At 42.1% G+C, this 19881-nt stretch overlaps 1 protein-coding gene and 1 pseudogene across 2 annotated transcripts; both read right to left on the bottom strand.

The window, feature by feature from the left end:
* Positions 1 to 10913: 10913 nt before the first annotated feature.
* Positions 10914 to 14300, bottom strand: LOC113875840 (zinc finger protein 239-like). The gene is made up of 2 exons (XM_027514505.1): positions 14195 to 14300; positions 10914 to 13340 (listed from the first exon to the last, which is right to left on the bottom strand). The coding sequence occupies exons 1-2, from the start codon at positions 14298 to 14300 to the stop codon at positions 12442 to 12444; spliced, it is 1005 nt and encodes a 334-aa protein (XP_027370306.1). The 3' UTR covers positions 10914 to 12441.
* A 3286-nt stretch (positions 14301 to 17586) lies between these two features.
* Positions 17587 to 18738, bottom strand: LOC113876110 (annotated as a pseudogene). The gene has a single exon (XR_003506423.1). The product of XR_003506423.1 is annotated as a cyclin-dependent kinase 4 pseudogene (transcript).
* Between the last annotated feature and the right edge of the window lie 1143 nt (positions 18739 to 19881).

Here is a 19881-nt window from a genome sequence, read left to right as displayed (position 1 = left end):
GGGGAAAGATCATTATGAAGACAACGCCGGAGGAGACACGGCCGCTGAGAGGGAGTGAGCCTCAGGAGTGGGGCGCACTCCCCAGAATCCCAGGACCTGGGAGAGGACGTGGCCTCCAGGGGCCGAGAAGGCGAGGCTGAGGACCACGGAGCGTAAATGCCCACCTCGTGGAAGAGAATTTTATGCAGTACAGATGGGACAGTAAATGGTTTTAAGATGGAAAGAGGTGCGAAACACAGCGTTTCCGAGTTCCAAAAGCAGGAACCGGCTTCAGTGCAGACTTTAAACCAAAAGGGAGGCGCCCCTTCACCGCTCACGGAGACGTCTGAATTTGCTGGGGTTGGTAGGGCGAGCCTGGGGATTTAGAGTCAGCAGAGACCCTCAGACCCGGGGTACCGAGGGAAGCCGAGTGAGAACGGCACGTGCGACTAAGAGAGAAACTCAGGCCGCGCTGCTGAGACAGCTGCACTGCTGGCTCTCCGCTTCCAGATGTGGGAAGCTGCGCGGGCCGGCAGTGAAACAGCGGGGGCGGCCTGGGGAAGCGGCCTAAATGGAGACAAGCTGTCACGGTGCGGGCCGTGGAGGGAAGCCGGGTCTGCCCTGCACCATGGGAAGGTGAGGCGGGCGGGGCCGAACAATTCAATAGTGTAATCTCTGAGGAAGGTGACTGCAGGAAATTAAAAGATGTCTGCTTCCTGGAAGGGAAGTTAAAAAGCAAAGGTATCACATTGACAACAAAGGTCCCTATAGTCAAAATAACGTAATGTTAGTCGCTCAGTCCGACTCTTTGCAACCCCATGGAGTCAGACTCCTCTGTCCGCCAGGCTCCTCTGTCCCGGGAATTCTCCAGGCAAGAATTCTGGAGTGGGTGGCTATTTCCTTCTCCAGGGGATCTTCCTGACCTACGTATCAAATCATGTCTCCTACAATGCAAGCACATTCTTTACTGTCTGAGCCACCAGGGAAGCTCAGATATAATGTAAGTGCTATGGAAATAGTTGAGATGAGTGGCAAATTCAAGTTGTGTTTTTTGGAATATCATGGAATTTTTTCCCCAAATATTTTCCATGCTTCGATTGAATCCATGGATATGCAGATACGAAGGGTCCATTGTATTTTCTTCTCTCCAAATATCAAATTCCTAGCAAATATGTAATATCATATACAGTTTCAAATTTAATTCATGGGTTTTTTGTTTGATTTTGCTTTAACCTGTCACGTAACATACTGCCGTTGAGTCTGGATGTGGCATCTAACCAAAAACAGCTGCATATGGTAACCCTCTGTATGAGAGGTGTAAATAGGTAAGACGACATTTTTGTGGACTATTTTTAAAACATGATAAATGGCATTATCAACATTATTCATGACTTAAATATTATGTATACATTACAGATCATCTCCATTTCAACAATTATGTAAGGGGAACACTAGAAAATAAAAATTTTATAATGTTCTTATGCAGTGCTTAAGCAACTGAATGTTTTATCTGAAGAGCCTATGATATAAAAATTAGAATCACAGTTTTGCTTTTTGAATGCTGGTCCATAAAGAAGGCTGAACATAGAAGAATTCATGTTTTTGGACTGTGGTGCTGAAGAAGACTCTCGAGAGTCTCTTGGACAGCAAGGCGAGTCATCTAGGACCACCAATCCCTTGGGGCTGCTTTTAGGAGAACAGGAAGAACTCCATCTTGAGGCCTATCAGCCATCTTAAGACAGCAGGTAAACTGGGCCTGAACTTTGCCCAAGAATGAGGAAACCATCCTTAAAGTAAAACCAGGTCTCCTTGGAGACCTCTTTCTCCACAGATGGCAAAGATTGGAGTTAAGGTCAGGCTGCCCTGGTTAGATTAACAATGAAGATATCCCCCTTGAAGTATAATTACTGTTCCCCTTTAACCTTAATTGTTAGTTCTCCCTACACCTACAGGTTGTAAAACTAAATTATATACATCAAAAAAAAAAAAAGTTGCAAACATATAAACGCTCACTTAGTGAGGGATGTAAAACCGAATCTCTAGAAAATGTTGGGGTCCTTGTTCGGAGCTGATTCCCCTGGGACGTGCTGGCGTAATAAACCGTACTCTGCTTTCTTGAGTGTCCTCTGAGGTGTGCTTTGTGACTCTGGATTCTCATTTTTTCCATAACAAATCCTAAAGGAAATCAACCCTGAATATTCACTGGAAGGACTGATGCTGAATCTGAAGCTCCAATACTTTGGCTACCTGATGTGAAGAGCTGACTCATCAGAAAAGACCCTGATGCTGGGAAAGATGGAAAGCAGGCGGGAAAGAGGATGGGATGGTTGGATGTCATCACGGACTCGATGGACAGGAATTTGAGCAAGTTCTGGAGATGGTGAAGGGCAGGGAACCCTGCCTGCTGCAGTCCATAGGGTTGCCAAGAGTCCGACAGGACTGAGCGGATTAACAACGACCCACTCTAGTATTCTTGCCTGGGAAATCCCATGGACACAGGAGCCTGGCGGGCTACAGACCCTGGGGATCTCAAAGAGATCTGAGTGAGCACTGCGACCATTTTATGTTTCTCTTTGATTCTTATGCTCATACAAGCAATCAGCATCACTGAAAATAATCTCCTAAAATGAAGTCTTTGTAGTCAGTTTGCTACCATGCTCATATAAAAAAGGACAGTAATATGCCTCCCTAACACTCGAGAAAGAACTTCAGCTCATCCCAAAGCTGAAATTCTAAACTAGTTCCTGAACACGTGATTTGATACTTATAAAATCATCAAGTGCCACGTCATAATTAAAATGACTTTTTCCTTTAAATTACTACGTATTTCGTGCACTGTATCTGTTACCTCAGGATCTTATATCAAGAGGAAATCAGACCCCGGGCCTCTCACAGCAACAGCTGAATTTATTTGGGCTAGAGGAAGGGGTCAGGGAATAGGGAGGTGAGAAGTGACTGGAGACTACGGATAGGGAGGAGAGGGTATCCGACAGGCGCAGCTTAACAACAAAAACAAAAACAAGTACCTGACATTTCCAACGGTCAACTGCACCTACCAAGTCTCAGCTTCGGGAATTGGCTGTAGAATCGCTTGCATCGAGCGAGGACGCGAGACTCCTCAGCCATTGGTGTCAGAAGAATGCCACAGCGAGGGGAGGGGCGTAGGACACACGCATGCGCCTGGGCGTGAGGGGCAGGGCGAACGTAGGACACAGGCCTCCACCTGGGAGTGTGAGGGGCCGAGCCAGCGGTGCCCAGCCGGGCCAAGAGGACACCTGCTGTGTTCTTCCTTTTGGTTCCCAGTCATCTTGTCAGGGTTTAGAAGTACATGAGGGTCTTTCCTGTCTTGTGTTGCATCATTGGTTCCTCATAACTGTAAGAGTTTTAAAGTAAAAACTTAAAATTCTGTGGGATAATTGCATTGGAGAGTAAGGTTTCCTCTTAACAGGATTCCTGCTGATGAGACTGAAGCAGTTCAGTATGGGAACTGAAACCTGGTGTGGTGCCCGGGCTGGGGGTGGGAAGGGGTGGGAGGGGGTTGATGTGGGGTGGTGGCTGGACCCAGAAATATTCCTGCAATTAGAATTAATTTAAGCAGTTTAAGTAAACAAGAACTGGCTTTGTGTAGGGATGACAAGCTGGAATGTGAAACACACAACTCTTAGTAACATCTCATAGTAACACCTATAAGGAGAAAAATATCTTGACATTCCACTTCTTCAAAGATCAAGCTTATTAGTCACTGCAGCAGCCCAACGACAATGCACCCTGAGGGGAATGCAGGCTGGAGCAAAACAGGTACCATTCTGAGGTTACGACATAGTAGCCTTGGTAAATAAGGAAGAGCCTCTTGGGCCCATTGTCCTCCTCAGGAAGTCCAGGTAAGTTTAGGGGAGTCTCTCCTGGTTTTCCGATCTCCCAGTTATGGGGTGATGACCCCAAATTTTATTTTGCACGGTCAGTTCAGTTCAGTTCAGTCGCTCAGTCGTGTCCGACTCTTTGTGACCCCATGAATCCCAGCACACCAGGCCTCCCTGTCCATCACAAACTCCAGGAGTTCACTCAGACTCACGTCCATCGAGTCAGTCATGCCATCCAGCCATCTCATCCTCTTTCGTCCCCTTCTCCTCCTGCCCCCAATCCCTCCCAGCATCAGAGTCTTTTCCAATGAGTCAACTCTTCTCGTGAGGTGGCCGAAGTACTGGACTTTCAGCTTTAGCATCATTCCTTCCAAAAAATCCCAGGGCTGATCTCCTTCAGAATGGACTGGTTGGATCTCCTTGCAGTCCAAGGGACTCTCAAGAGTCTTCTCCAACACCACAGTTCAAAAGTATCAATTCTTCAGCACTCAGCCTTCTTCACAGTCCAACTCTCACATCCATACATGACCACAGGAAAAACCATAGCGTTGACTAGATAGACCTTTGTTGGCAAAGTAATGTCTCTGCTTTTGAATATGCTATCTAGGTTGGTCATAACTTTCCTTCCAAGGAGTAAGCGTCTTTTAATTTCATGGCTGCAGTCACCATCTGTAGTGATTTTGGAGCCCCCAAAAATAAAGTCTGACACTGTTTCCACTGTTTGGCCATCTATTTCCCATGAAGTGATGGGACCAGATGCCATGATCTTCGTTTTCTGAATGTTGAGCTTTAAGCCAACTTCACTCTCCACTTTCACTTTCATCAAGAGGCTTTTGAGTTCCTCTTCATTTTCTGCCATAAGGGTGGTGTCATCTGCATATCTGAGGTTATTGATATTTCTCCCAGCCATCTTGATTCCAGCTTGTGCTTCTTCCAGCCCAGCGTTTCTCATGATGTACTCTGCATAGAAGTTAAATAAGCAGGGTGACAATATACAGCCTTGATGTACTCCTTTTGCTATTTGGAACCAGTCTGTTGTTCCATGTTCAGTTCTAACTGTTGCTTCCTGACCTGCATACAAATTTCTCAAGAGGCAGATCATTAACGGTTTAAAGACACAGGAGGATCCTGGTTGAAAGATACTGGGATTTGCTCAGTGACACTTCCCTGGTGGTCCTGTGATAAAGAATCCACCTGCCAATGCATGGGACACAGGTTTGATGCCTGGTCTGGGAGGATACCATGTGCCTTGGAGCAACTAAGCCTGAGCAACACAAGTACTGAGCCTGTGCTCTAAAGCTTGTGCTCTGCAACAAGAGTAGCTACAGCAGTGAGAAGCCAGCATAGCAATTAAAGTAGTTCCTGCTTGCTGCCACCAGAGAAAGCCCACGTGCAGCAAAAAAGACTAAGCACAGCTGAAAGAAAAAGAGACATTGAGTGATCTGGACTGACCAAAACAAGGAGATTCAGAATGCTAGTCTCCAATCAAACACCAGCCACATTTATGTATTTTATGTACAGAATTTATAGCCCCTGCTCACCACAAGGAGAGAAAAGCCAGGGGCACAGTGAAGACCCAGCATGGCCAAAAATAAATTTTAAAAGTTATTAAAGAAGAGAGAAAAAATTTCCTGTAATGAGAACTGCATTCTTCTGTATAGAAACTGTTTCTGTTCCATGCTTATGATGCTTATGATGACGTAGCTACAAATACTTTTGAGAAAAACTTGTTTACATCATAATATGTCATATACATATAACATCATAAGTGAATACTTCCTCAACGTAATGGAATGTCAAAAATTACTAGATGATCACTTGACAGTAATTAGGCAGTTTTAGTTTTTATTTAAAAATTATATATTCTCTCTTTTCTTTGCTGTCTGTTTCCAAAAGCTCCGTCAGATGTGGACAACAAAGCAGACTACAAAATAACATCTTGAGAAGACATTACAATTTATTTTCACAGAAATTATCACCAACTTTGCACTATTTATAAATATTTCTATGTGTATTAACTGACTGAACTCAAGTCCTAAAGGAACTTTCTTCATGTTTATAGGGCAGCTACTATGTTCCCTGTCATTGTCTTATGTGCATTTTCACATTACAAAAGTCTCAGAACAACCCACCAACTTATGTATTTGTTAGTGTGAGGTAGAGAAGAAATGTAATTTAAACTTTAAATCTCAGTCACAACATGTGGACAGAAAAAATAACGCTAAGGAAAAACTTGAAAAAACAAAAGAAATAGGGTAGCATGATTTGAGAAAATCGCATTGAAACATATATATTACCATATGTAAAATAGATAGCCAGTGGGAGTTTGATATTTGACTGGGCATCTAGAGCCACTGCTCTGTGACAACTTGGAGGGATAGGGTGGGGAAGGAGGGAGGGGACACAGGAATGCCTATGGCCGATTCATGTTGAGGAATGGCAAAACCCATCACAATATTAAAAAAAAAAAACTCAAGAAAAAAGAAATTCTACTACAGCTGACAATGAACTATGGAGGATATTTATTAATTCTATAATGTTACATCAACATTTTAATACGCTTTGGAAAACTGGACTTCTATTTAGTATTAATATTAAATATTTCTAAACATTACTGTTCATTAGGCTAATGTAAAAATGTCCTAGGCAATAGATAGTAAATAGTAATTTTTCTGTTTAGCAAAACAGATAAATAGTAATTTACTACCATCTTCAACAACCATATAGAACAATGGAACATATCTGTACAGCAGGAAAAGGAATGTAACAAATTCATAGCATGAGTAAACATTCAGTGTTTTGTTAAATAATCTCACTGTGGTTTCTCCAGTGTTTGACAACTGATACCTTTAGACTTTACAGCCAACTGCTTCCTATGCTGCCTATCTGGGCAGGCTGAGATATTCCCGTCAGGTTGGAAGTCTACAGTGCTCCAACTAGAAAGCTTCATCAGTTAACAAACATTCTCATAACATATCATCTGTCCCAGTATCCAAACTAAACTTTGGGTTTGGTTCCATCTTGTGCTTTCAGTGACTTCAAAGTAACAACAACAACAAAAAATGTTGGGGATTGAATGTATGAAATTTCTAGTTTATCAATCAAACAAAAAAATACCACCATGTAGTCTGCATTCTCAATGATTTCTGGGACTTCCCTGGTGACTCAGGGATAAGTAATCGGCCTGCCAATGCAGGAGACGAGGGGTCAATGCCTGGTCCAGGAAATTCCCACATGCTGTGGAGCCACTAAGCCCCTGAGCCACAACTGTTCAGCCAATAATAAATAAATAATCACAAATAAGTTATTTCAGAATTCTCCAAGGTCAAAAAGAGATACCACTTTTAACCTTAGTTCTGAAGTTTATTTCCTAATAGTTTACATGTTTATTTTTCTATTTTCACTTCATGTAAATCAGGCACATACTATTGGTTTTATTGGGAACAAAAGAGGACATTGGGAAATATCATACAGGAACATCCATAAACAGGGGAGTAGGTTTTAGGGGGCCAGAGTCTATAAAATCTCCACTATGGACAGAGTGTGGAGAGAATAACTCAAGTGCAAATTATTAGTATATAATCCCCAAATTAACTATTCTTTGGTTTCACCATGAAAAGAAACTCTAATAGATTCTTCCAACCTTGAGAGCCTTTGGGGCATTACTAAGTTCTGTTATGAAGAACTGAAATCGGATAAAACTGTGTTATTTGAAGAAAAATGATTGTTGTGAATAAAGAAATACTGATTATACGAATGCAGGTAACTCCTTCAAAACACTGATTTTTCACAGGACATTCCTGGTGGGCACAGGAATTCCAGGTTAAGAACCTGCCTTGCAACAAAGGGGACTCAATCCTTGTTCAATCCTTGGTTGGGGATGTAAGATCCCACATGCAGCAGAGCAACTAAGCCCAGGTACCGCAAAGACAGAGCCGGCATACTCCAGAGCCCCCTGCCAGGATGAAAGGTCCTGCGTGATGCAAAAAGGATCTCGTGATCCACAACTAAGGCCCACTGGAGTCAAATAAATAAATATTTTTTAAAATACACTGATTCTGCTTCTTTGGGTATATAATCAGAAGTGAGACTCTGAGATCCTATGCATGTTCTCTTTTTAATATTTGAGGAACCTCCGTACTGTTTTCCATGTACTATTTACATTCCCACCAACCATTCACAAGAGTTCCTGTTTATCTGTATTGTGCAAGTATGCGGCACATGCACGTGGTTTGGAAAGACATGGAGAGAACCCCACTGCACTGGCAGCAAGAAATAGCAGCTGCATCATCTGCAGAAGAAGCCTTTGTACTACAGGTTGCTATGGAGCTGATGGTCCTCGGAGTCTACGAATCATCCTTCCCTGTGCCCGTGAGCTAAGTCACTTCAGTCATGTCTGGCTCTTTGCGACCCTATGGACTGTAGTCCACCAGACTCCTCTGCCCATGGAGTAGGTTGCCATGCCCTCCTCCCGACTCAGGGATCAAACCCATGTCTCTTATGTCTCCTGCATTGGCAGGTGATTCTTTATCACTAGCACCACCTGGGGAGCCCGATCTTTCCTTACATCCTGAGATTTAATGGCCCCTCCCTAATGAAATCCCTCTGCCATCAAAGTTTAGCACCATTTTCCTTCTAGGTTGAAAGACCCTTATGAAATTTCATCTGGTTCAACACACTCTCCACACATTCAGTAATAATCCATCCATCGTGCTGTGCAATCCTCAAAAAGATGCCAAGGTTTAACAACTCATGCATTTATGATGGAATAATACACATGAAGGCGCCCGAGAAGCAAACCGGATTCAAGACAGCTTCTTATCAGTCACAGTGACCTCAGCCAGCCCAAAAACTGTCATCTCTGAACTCCAATAATAAAAAGAAATGTGTATGCTGATGCACATGTCCCAGTGAGACTTCAACAACTTCCAAAGATACACTCCAAGGTCTTTTTCCCCTTCCAAATCCATCAGAAACCTTCTTCATTACAACTCAAAATAACAGAGAATACTAAAAGTAACCAACATTATCATCTCCGGGATTTTACCAACAGTATTTTAAGGTTGCATAGTGATTCTTGCCCTTCCAAAAGACATCACAAAATCCACTCCATGGAGTCAATGCTGTGGGGAACCTTCTGGATCCCACCTCCAGGACCAACGCACCCATCCCTCCCTGTGGGCTCAGCTCAGGCCTTGATTCTAACACACTGCAGGGTAACAGTCCTCTTCCCAGTTCCACTTCCTTCCTTCCTCCACAGGTGTGATCATGACCTTCCCAATCAACCAACGCAGACAAACCTCAGTCACAGTGTCTGTGTCCCAAGTAAATTGAGCTAAGACACTATGGCATGCCCACCCTTCCAGGCAACCCACAATTAGCCATCAGCCCACATCCAGGTCCTTCAATCAAAACTGAGACCACCCTTGTCAACAGTTCCACACAATGTGATCCCACAACTGTTGCAGGGAAGAGCCAATTCTGATTCCAAGTTGCAACGGTTTCTTTGCCTTGCTTCTCACTGCTGTGGTTATTGTAATCATCCATAATGGCTGGCCTCAGAGGACCCTACCTCTTGGCCTGACTGTTAAACTAAAGTGCCTTTGTTGAGCTCACAGGGAGATACTCTGACTTCCTAACCTCTGAATGGCTGCAGGAAAGAAGAGATGAACACAGAAGGGGGCTGAGCAGGGCCGAGCGAGCAGGGCACACCTTCCTGCTTGTTCCTCCGTTTGGTTCCAGAGGTCTCTTGTCAGGGTTAAGTAGTACTTGAGGGTTCCTCACGTCTCATATTGCACCATTGATTGCTCATTGGTTTAAGTAACTGTAACACTTTTAATAAAACCTTAAAATTCTGTGGGATAATCACAATGGAAAGAAAGGTTTTGACATAACATTTGGAGTCCTGCATGTCCGACAACAGAGGATGAGATGGTTGGATGGGATCACCGACACAATGAGTTTGAGTAAACTCTGGGAATTGGTGATGGACAGGGAGGCCTGGCGTGCTGCAGTCCATGGTGTCACAAAGAGTCGGACATGACTGAGCGACTGAACCAAACTGTACGTGGAGTCCTGCTGTTGAGGCGGAAGTGATTCAGAGGCCTGGGAACTGAAACCTGGTCTGGTGGCCAGGTTGGGGTTGGGTGGGGGTTGATGTGGGGTGCTGGTGGGGTGGGGCTGGATGTGGGGTGCTGGCTGGACCCAGGAATATTCCTGCAATTAGAATTTAAGCAGTTTAAGTAAACAAGAACTGGCTGTATGTAGGGATGACAAGCTAGAATGTGAAACACACAACTCTTAGAAAGGGCTACTTCATACTAACACTTCTAAGGAGAAAAATGTCTCGACATTCCACTTCTTCAAGGATCAAGCTTATTAGTCACTGCAGTGACCCAGCGAAAGTGCACCCTGAGGGCAAAGCAGGATTGAGAAAAGCAGGCACCCTACTGTGCTTTGGACATTCTGGCCTTGGTATTTCAGGAAGGGTCTCTTGGGTCCATCCACCTCTTCAGCAAGTCCAGAGAAGTTTGGGGGAGTCTCTCCTGGTTTTCAGGTTATTGTTTGATGACCCCAATTTTGTTTGGCAGTGTTTTAACATGCATAGCACCCAGTTAAAAGACACTGAGTAGAACTTCCCTGGTGGTCTAGTGGTAAATAATCCACCTCCCAATGCATAGGACCCGGGTTTGATCCCTGGTCTGAGAGGATACCACGTGCCTCGGAGCAACTAAGCCCGTGCAACACAAGTACTGAGCCTGTGCTCTACAGCCTGTGCTCTGCAACAACAAACAGTAGCCACAGCAAAGAGAAGCCTGCACACAAGAAACTAGAAAGTTGCTTCTCCTTGCTACAACTAGAGAAAGCCCACATGCAGTAAAAAGAGGCTCAGCATGGCCAAAAAAAAAAAAAGACTGAGTCCTCTGGACTGACCAAAAGAAGCATCAAAACGCCAGTCTCCAACCATACCCCAGCCAAGTTTGTGTGGAGAATTCATAGCCCAATTGCTGCAAAAAGAGAAAGAAGCCAGCACAATGTAGACTTAACATAGCCAAAAATAAATTTTAAAGATTATTAAAGAGAGAAAAAAAGTTTTAATGAGAAATGCACTCTTCTTTATAAAAGTTTCTTTTCCATGCTTATGATGACAAAGCTTAAAATACTTATATGAGAAAAACTTGTTTACATCATAATATATAATACTTAAGTCAGTACTTCAATGTAATGGAATGTCAAATTACTATATGATCACTTGACGGTAATTAGGCAATTTACTTCTTGTTGAAAATTGTAATATATTTTCTCTTATTTTTTGTTGTCTGTTTCTGAAAGATCTGTCAGTTGTGGACAACAAAGCATATGGTAAAATATAAAGTCTTAAGAAGACATTAGAATTTATTTTCATCAAAATTATCAACTTGGCGATATTTATAAATATTCCTATGTGTATTATGTGACTGAACTCAAATTGTAAAGGAACTGTCTTTCTTTACATTTACAGGGCACCTACTATGTTCCCTGTAATTGTCTATGTGCATTTTAATGTTACAAAAGTCTCAAAATAACCCACTGACTTATGTATTTGTTAGTGTAAGGCAGAAAGGAAATGTAAATTAAACATTAAATCTGGGTCATAACATGTGGATTGAAAAAGTAACGCTAAGGAAAAACTATTGAAAAAAAACAAAAGAAATAGGATGGCAGGATTTAAGAGATTACCACTGAAACATATATATTACCATATGTAAAAGAGCCAGTGGGAGTTTGATGAATGAGCGAGTGCTCTGGGACAATCTGGAGGAATACGGTGGTGAGACAGGTGGGTTCAGGAGGGAGGGGACATATGTACGCCTATGGCCTATTCATGTTGATGTACAGCAAAAACCATCACAATATTGAAAAAACAAAAAAACAATTAAGTGATGGTGAGTTAGGCCTGAACACAGAATCAAAGCATTCCCACACCTAACACATTTGTGTAGTTTTCCTCCAGTTTGAATTTTCTGGGGGTCAAAAAGTTGATATATTTTACCACATTCTCTACATGTCTAAGTTTTCACTGCCGTATGGAGTCTCAGATGATCTGCAACATCATTCCTTGTGACTGAAGGGTTTGCCACATAATAACATTTATGTGGTTTCTCTCCTGTATGAACTGCCTAATGTGCAGTTAATGCTGAACATGCACTAGAAACTGCCACATTCATTTCACTTGTATCTTTTCTATGCAGTAGGAATTCTCTGAATTATAAGGCCTGAGCACTGACTAAAGGCTTTGTCACACTCATGACATTTGCACTAAAATGTTTCTCACAACTGTCATATTTCTAATGTTTCTCACAACTGTCACATTTCTAATGTTTCTCTCTAGTATGAATTCTCTGATGGTTTCTAAGTTCATCATTTCAAATAAAGCACTAACCATATACATCATATTTATATGATTTCTCTCCTGTCTGAACTGCCTGATGATGAGTTATGGATGACTGTGCCTAAATGGTTTGTCAAAATTTTTATATTTCTGAGGTTCTCTCCAGTATGAATTCTCTGATGAACTGCAAGGTTTGCATTCACACTGAAAGCCCTGCCACATATACCTCATTTATATGGTTTCTCTCCAATATGAACTCTGATGAAAACCAAGTTTTCCAGTATGACTAAATGCCTTGCCACATACATCACATTTATATGGTTTCTCTCCAGTATGAACACTCCGATGAACAGCAAGGTTTGAACTTACTCTGAAAGCCTTGCTACATATATCACATTTATATGGTTTCTCTCCAGTATGAAGTCTCTGATGAACAGTAAGGTTGGCAGTATGACTAAATGCCTTGTCACATACATTGCATTTGTATGGCTTCTTTCCAGTATGAATTCTCTGATGAAGTTCAAGTCTTGTAGTTTGATTAAAGGCCTTGCCACACACATCACATTTATATGGTTTCTCTCCAGTATGAATTCTCCGATGAACTGCAAGGTTTGAAGTTTGACTAAAGGCTCTGCCACAAATATGATATTTATGTGGTTTCTCTCCTGTATGGAATCTCTGATGAACTGCAAGCTTTGCAGCTTCATTAAAGGCCATGCCACATACATCACATTTATATGGTTTCTCCCCAGTATGAAGTCTGCGATGAATAGTAAGGTTTGCAGTATGACTAAACGCCTTGCGACATACATTGCATTTGTATGGCTTCTTTCCAGTATGAATTCTCTGATGAACTGCAAGGTTTGAAGTTTGACTAAAGGCCTTGCCACATACATCACATTTATATGGTTTCTCTCTCATATGATATCGCCAATGAATTACAAATTTTGCAGCTTGATTAAAGGCCTTGCCACATACATCACATTTATGTGGTTTCTCTCCAGTATAAATTCTCCAATGCATTGCAACTTTTGTGGTTTGATTAAAAGCCTTGTCGCATATGTTCTCCTCTAGGAGTTTTATAGTTTCTGGTCTTACATTGAGATCTTTAATCCATTTTGAATTTATTTTTGTGTATGGTGCTAGAAAGTGTTCTAGTTTCATTCTTTTATGAGTGGTTGACCAGTTTTCCCAGCACCATTTGTTAAAGAGACTCTCTTTAATCCATTGTATATTCTTGCCTCCTTTGTCAAAGACAAGGTGTCCATATGTGCATGGATTTATCTCTGGGCTTTCTATTTTGTTCCATTGATCAATATTTCTGTCTTTGTGCCAGTACCATACTGTCTTGATGGAAGCAACCTAGATACCCATCAGCAGATGAAGGGATAAGAAAGCTGTGGTACATATACACAATGGAGTATTACTCAGCCATTAAAAAGAATACATTTGAATCAGTTCTAATGAGATGGATGAAACTGGAACCTATTATACAGAGTGAAGTAAGCCAGAAAGAAAAACAGCAATACAGTATACTAACGCATATATATGGAATTTAGAAAGATGGTAACAATAACCCTGTGTACGAGACAGCAAAAGAGACACTGATGTATAGATTAGTCTTATGGACTCTGTGGGAGAGGGAGAGGGTGGGGAGATTTGGGAGAATGGCATTGAAACATGTATATCATGTATGAAACGAGTCACCAGTCCAGGTTCGATGCACGATACTGGATGCTTGGGGCTGGTGCACTGGGATGATCCAGAGGGAGGGTATGGGGAGGGAGGAGAGTTCAGGATGGGGAACACAGGTATACCTGTGGCGGATTCATTTCGATATTTGGCAAAACTAATACAATATTGTAAAGTTAAAAAAAAAAAAAAAAAAGCCTTATCGCACACATCGCATTTATATGGTTTTCCTCCAGTATGGATTCTTTGATGTCTAGTGAGTTCTGAGTCCTGAAGAAAGGTTATGTCACACTCATTACGTTTGTAAGGTCTTTTCTTTTGTGGTTCATGGTCTGGTAACAGTTCTGAAGGATGCATAACAGCATTTTCATGTTTATGAGAAAAGCCTTTGCAGACATTACGAGTTCTCTGAGACAATAAACCTGAGGTGCTGACATTTGTCACAACTTGACTACATTCAAAAATTATCCCTTCAGATTGTACCATCTGCAATTCATCCTGAAAGGTTGATCCATGCCTTTCAAAAGGTCTATTTCCTGCATCACTTCTACTATAATGATCTCTTCCATCAGTGAGGTTTTGTTATGGGATGTAGACAATCCTTTGTCATTTCTTTCATCATCTGTCCACAAACAATCAAAGTCATGTATATTTTCCTGGATCTTCCTGAGGCGAAAATCTTTGATTTCAAGGCTTTCAGCTCTTCCAAACATCACTCTTTGAAAAATTTCCCTTTTACCACTGTTTGCTTTTGCTTGTAATTTCTTGGTCATATGTATATGAGACATATCTATAAGACATAAAGAACCACAGGTATTCTATTAGTTACAATTCATAAATAAATTATTTCTTATCAAACACATGATATTATACCAAAAGTCATATCCATCCTGAACAGAATTACGAATCTTCGCAATGATGATCTTAAAACTATAGAACACTAAAGGAATAGAACTCTTTAAAAAAAGAGTGATCATATGTAATTCAAATTAACTTTAGGGTAATGTAGTTTCAAACACAATCAGAAAACATTCATTTTATGCAAACTCATGTCAGTTTGCAAAGAAAACATATTTTCCCACCATGACCTCAAAGCTCATCCTACTTTGTACTAAACATGCTGCTGTCTCATAATTGAGGAGAAACTAATGGTATATTGTACATACTTTATGCATATTTATACATATTTAAATGGTAAAGAACATACAGGACTATAGAGGTGACTCAGTGGTAAAGAAACTGCCGGCCAATGCAGAAGACACGGCACAGTGGGATATAATCCCTGGGTGGGAAAATCCCCTGGAGCAGGAAATCACAACCGAGTGCACTATTCTTGCCTGAAAAAAATTCCATGGATAGGAAAGCTTGGTGGCCTACAGTCCATGAGATCACAAAGAGTCAGACAGGACTGAGCAACTGAGCAAACAAGCATCAATCAGGCAACACACTGGAATGGTAAACAATGCAAAAGAAGCATTCTAATGAATAATGTAAAAAATAAATGGCAGTTAGTAACTGGTCAATAAATACTGCATTGAGAAAATAAAGAATTCTATAACTATATATATATATTTGCTGGACCATATGGCTTATGAGATCTTGGTTCCCTGACCATGGATTAAATCCAGGCTCACTGGAGTGAAACTCCTGAATCCTATCCACTGGACTGTCAGGGAATTCCCTAAAATAATTTTAAAAATAAAAAATTAATACTTTTCTAAATACCTCTTAGAAATCTATCAGTAGATAGACATATAGGCATTTTAAGACATTAATAAGTGGTTCATGTCAGTTCTATTGTGTAATACAAAAAGACCATCATTTTTAAAAAACAAAAAATGAGTGAAACATTCTTTGCTTACACAATAATCATTCAATACATCAACTCCCTATCTACACAGTAACCTAAACTCACCCAGTTCATTGGCTCCAAGATATATGTAAAGGAACAAGCTTTGGGGCTGCCCTTGTGGCTCAGAGGTAAAGAATCCGCCTGTTAGTGCAGGTAGGGCACACAGGTTTGATCCTTGATCCGGGAAATTCCCACATGCCTGAGAACAACTAAGCCTGTAGGCCACAAGTGATGATTTTGTGCTCTAGAGCTGGGGAGTCACAACTTCTGCGCAAACACACAGAGACCACGCACTGCAACAAGAGAATACACTAGAATGAGAAGTCCATGCACTGTAACTAGAGGGTAGCCCTTGCTCGCTGCAAGTAGAGAAAAGCCCCTGAAGCAACAAAGACCCAGTGCAGCCAAAAACAAATAAATTTTAAATAAAATTTTAACATACTGTTATGAAGATAAAGGAATGTGATTGGAAAACTTAGTTAACTAGAGTCAGAGACAACTCTCTTGGGAACGAAATGTAAAATAACAACATACAAGATGTAATGTAGACAAAGAGACATGTCACAATAAGCATGACAGGAAGTAAATATATCTTTTAAGCAAAAGTAACCTTTGAGGCAAACTCCCTGAGGTCCAGTAGTTAGGACCATGTGCTTCCACTGTAGGGGGCACAGATTACATCATGAATGGGGAACTAGGAACCAGACTGCCATTGTCACAGCAAAAAAAATAATAATAGTAATAACCTAATTTTTTCTATAAAACACGCAAGAGTCTATGCCACCTAACAGCACTAATTACCACAGGAGGGGGACAAGGGGAAGTAAATCCCTTTGAAATAGCTCATCACATGCTACCCAAAGTCAAGCAACAAAATTGACAGGAGACAAATGACAGATTGTTGCAGAACATATAAAGACCTTGCCTTCTGGGACCTGTTTTCTTGGAGTCCACTTTCCATGAAACCTCTCTCTTTAAACAAAAAAAATCACTTTGTTCATTTAGAAACAGCCATCTCTAGGTCAGAAGTACTTTCCATTTTCCTTAATAAAATGTAATTTTGAGGTAGGAGTTGGAAGGCCTGCAGGTTGGACATCTACAGTCAGCTACCCTCCTCTTGCATGCCCTGAGATAAGAGATAGGTCGGCTCCGGTTGAGGAATTTACAGCCAACAAAAACAGGGTAAACAGGCAGTTTGTCTCTTAATTCAAGGGAACAGTCATGGCAAGGACAAAGAAAGGAAAAAACCCTGTCTGATGAAGGAGACAGTACACAAGTGCAGAAAGGTGCCTTGGAGTTAAAAGTCAGAGGATCAGTCCAGGCCATAATGAGTTTTGCTCCTCTGAGAAGCCTTTACTTCAAGATCCAGGGTGTGCCTGTGTACCCAAGGGGAGGGTCCTGAGACAAATTAACCGGGGGGGACAAAGCAAGGTGATTGGCCCACATTCCTCATACCTTTCTTTCTAAAAACACACATCTTACTTTCCTTAAGCAACCATGAGCTGTCCGTTATATTAGCATTTTGTAGACTGATGAACATAAATACCATTGATAATGTCTAAGAATATTTGCTTTCTTATAGAGAACATCTCAGGGTGGCACCAAACATATTCATTAATAGTCCAAAATCTCTTTAGTTTGTCTGTAAGAGGAAATGAGTTTTCAGTAATCTGTGTTTCAGAATCTTATTTTATTTGGAAATGACCTAGATATTCAATGAACTTTCATCACTTAGTTTATTTATTTATTTATTTTGTTTGTCCTGTATAAAAAAGGATCCCAATATAAAGGTATTTAGAAGGGGAGAACAAGGGACATATCCCTTGGTGTAAGGACACGGGATAAGGATAAGCCTCAAAAAGAAGGGTGGGAGGGAATATCGTTAAGGCAGTAAAATATCCTCTGTAAAAAGTTGGAGGAGGAGTCTGCATAGCTTCAGAGGTGAAGGCAGAGGTTGCCTTCTCAGTGGTGGGGCTCTCCACTCAAGTGTTCAAAGGAAGGGAAATTTGGTGTCTCTCGCCTTGGTTCTGTTCCAGCCATTCTGTTGCTCACTCTGCGTCACCTTCTGCCTTGTGTAGATAAGACTGCTGCAGGGCTTGGAAGGCAGAGATTCGCTTGTGTGGGTTAAAAGTCAGCATCTCCAGCAGCAGCTGTGCTCCAGATTCCTCCAGCTCAGGGACCACCGACTGCACTGGGCGGGGCCCTCTGGGGGAAAAGGCTCCTTGGGGTAGAGAGACCTCTCGGGTCCAGTCATCCTCTGGGGGCAGTCCGATCAGGTCAAAGATTTTGCCTAACTGGTCAGCTTCAGAGTTTCCACAGAAGAGAGGCTTTCGACGAAACATCTCTGCGAAGATACAGCCAACGCTCCACATGTCCACGGGTGTTGCATATGTAGACTGCAAAAGAACTTCTGGAGCACGATACCAGACTGTAACAACCATAGGTGTAAGTGCCATCTGGTAGCTGTGGATTCTGGCCAGGCCAAAGGCAGCCAGCTTGACTGTCCCACCATTTGTCACCAGAATGTTCTCTGGCTTCAGGTCTCGGTGAACGATGCAGTTGGCATGAAGGAAATCCAGGCCTCTTGGAAACTGGTGCATCAGATCCTTTGTGATCTCCACTGGCAAGTCTGGTGGGGGTCCCTTGTCCAGATGTGTCCTTAGGTCTTGGTCCACATGCTCAAACACCAGGGTCACTTTGGTCTCCCGGTCAGTTCAGGCCGTTGCACAGACGTCCATGAGCCTGACAACATTGGGATGCTCAAAAGCCTCCAGACGCTGCAGTAAGGCCACCTCCCAAACGGTGCTGATGGTCAGGCCCCCGCCAGCACCACCTCCACTGGGGACTCTTACACTCTTGAGGGCCATGAAGTGGCCACTGTGGAGATCACGGGCCTTGTACACTGTCCCATAGGCACCGACACCAATCTCAGCCACTGGCTCATATCAGGAGGTAGCCATTCTCAGACCAGAGGAGACCCTCGCCCCGTGTCAGGAGCTGCAGGGTCGGCCCGTTATCCAGATCCTGGAGCTGGTTCCTGCAGCGCCATACACTCGAGGTCTGTCCTAGGCAGCTGGAAGCTATGGGCCCGACCATAGACACAGGCCGCAGGCTAGAGCGGCCCCCTTTACCACCCCCACCCCTCACCATGTGACCAGCTGCCCCATCACTTAGTTTAGCACAACCCTAGAAACTCAGGTTATTCAAATCTGCAGAGATTATTTTAGACAGACATTTCTAAAGTATAATCATTCCTAACAGAGTTTATCTAAAATCTCCAATCGCATTTGCATTCTTTCCTTAAAACTTTCTTCACTCGAGTTACTTTTAAGTGTTGACAAACTTACTTAACATTAAACCTAGGTACAATAAAAGTATTAGACAATGTTGAAGACACAAGACATGTCTTAATTAGATTAGCAAACAAACATTAATAATAGATATTTAATATTGAATATTTCCCACTTCATGTGAACCTGAAATTCATTTAGGTTAATTTCTCTTGTAATTGTTTGATTTGTAAGTGCTTACTTTTTTTTTTTTTTACAAACAATTGAATTAGAGCTAATTTACAAATTAACCTCAGCAATATTATCCAAAAACAAAGACACACACTGAGACAAACATAAATGCACATCGACAGACATGAGAGCTTTCATACTTTCCTGCTTGAGATTTAAAATCTCTTTCACCTTTTTCTTCCCATCCCCTGCCCTGTGGTTTAAAATTCTAATTTGCCCAAGACTGAAATCTCTGGAAAAATGGGTTACTTATTCCCAGGACATGGCAAAGTTTGCACACTATGCAGGGTCGATTCAGTCCTGTCCAACCCCCTGCAACCCCGTGGACTCTAGCCCACCAGGCTCCTCTGTCCATGATGGGACTCTCCAGGCAAGAATATTGGAGTGGGTTGCCATTCACTCCTGCAGGGGATCTTCCCTACCCAGGGGTCAAATCCACATCTCCTGTGTCTCCCCCAGGGGCTCTAAGGTTCTTTACCACTAGAGTCATCTGGGAAGCCCTGGCTAAGGTTAACTTTCAGCTTTTTTTTCGGCAGGTCTTTTTAACAAGCTTGCTGTTTTTAATTCCATATGTAAAAAGAACCGGATTTGCACTTTCAAAGAAAA

The sequence above is a fragment of the Bos indicus x Bos taurus genome, chromosome 18 (assembly GCF_003369695.1).
Source record: "Bos indicus x Bos taurus breed Angus x Brahman F1 hybrid chromosome 18, Bos_hybrid_MaternalHap_v2.0, whole genome shotgun sequence".
NCBI classification, from domain to species: Eukaryota; Metazoa; Chordata; class Mammalia; order Artiodactyla; family Bovidae; genus Bos; species Bos indicus x Bos taurus.
Note: the sequence above shows the minus strand (reverse complement) of the source record. Positions and strands in the feature narration are given on the sequence as shown.

Excerpts from the sequence above, each read along its gene's own strand:
- LOC113875840 (XM_027514505.1), bottom strand. The coding sequence starts at position 14,300 with ATGTCTGCAAAGGCTTTTCTCATAAACATGAAAATGCTGTTATGCATC. Across the intron at positions 13,341-14,194 it reads AGACCTTACAAACGTAATGA|AAATAAATTCAAAATGGATT; the intron begins GTGTGACATAAC and ends CACCATACACAA.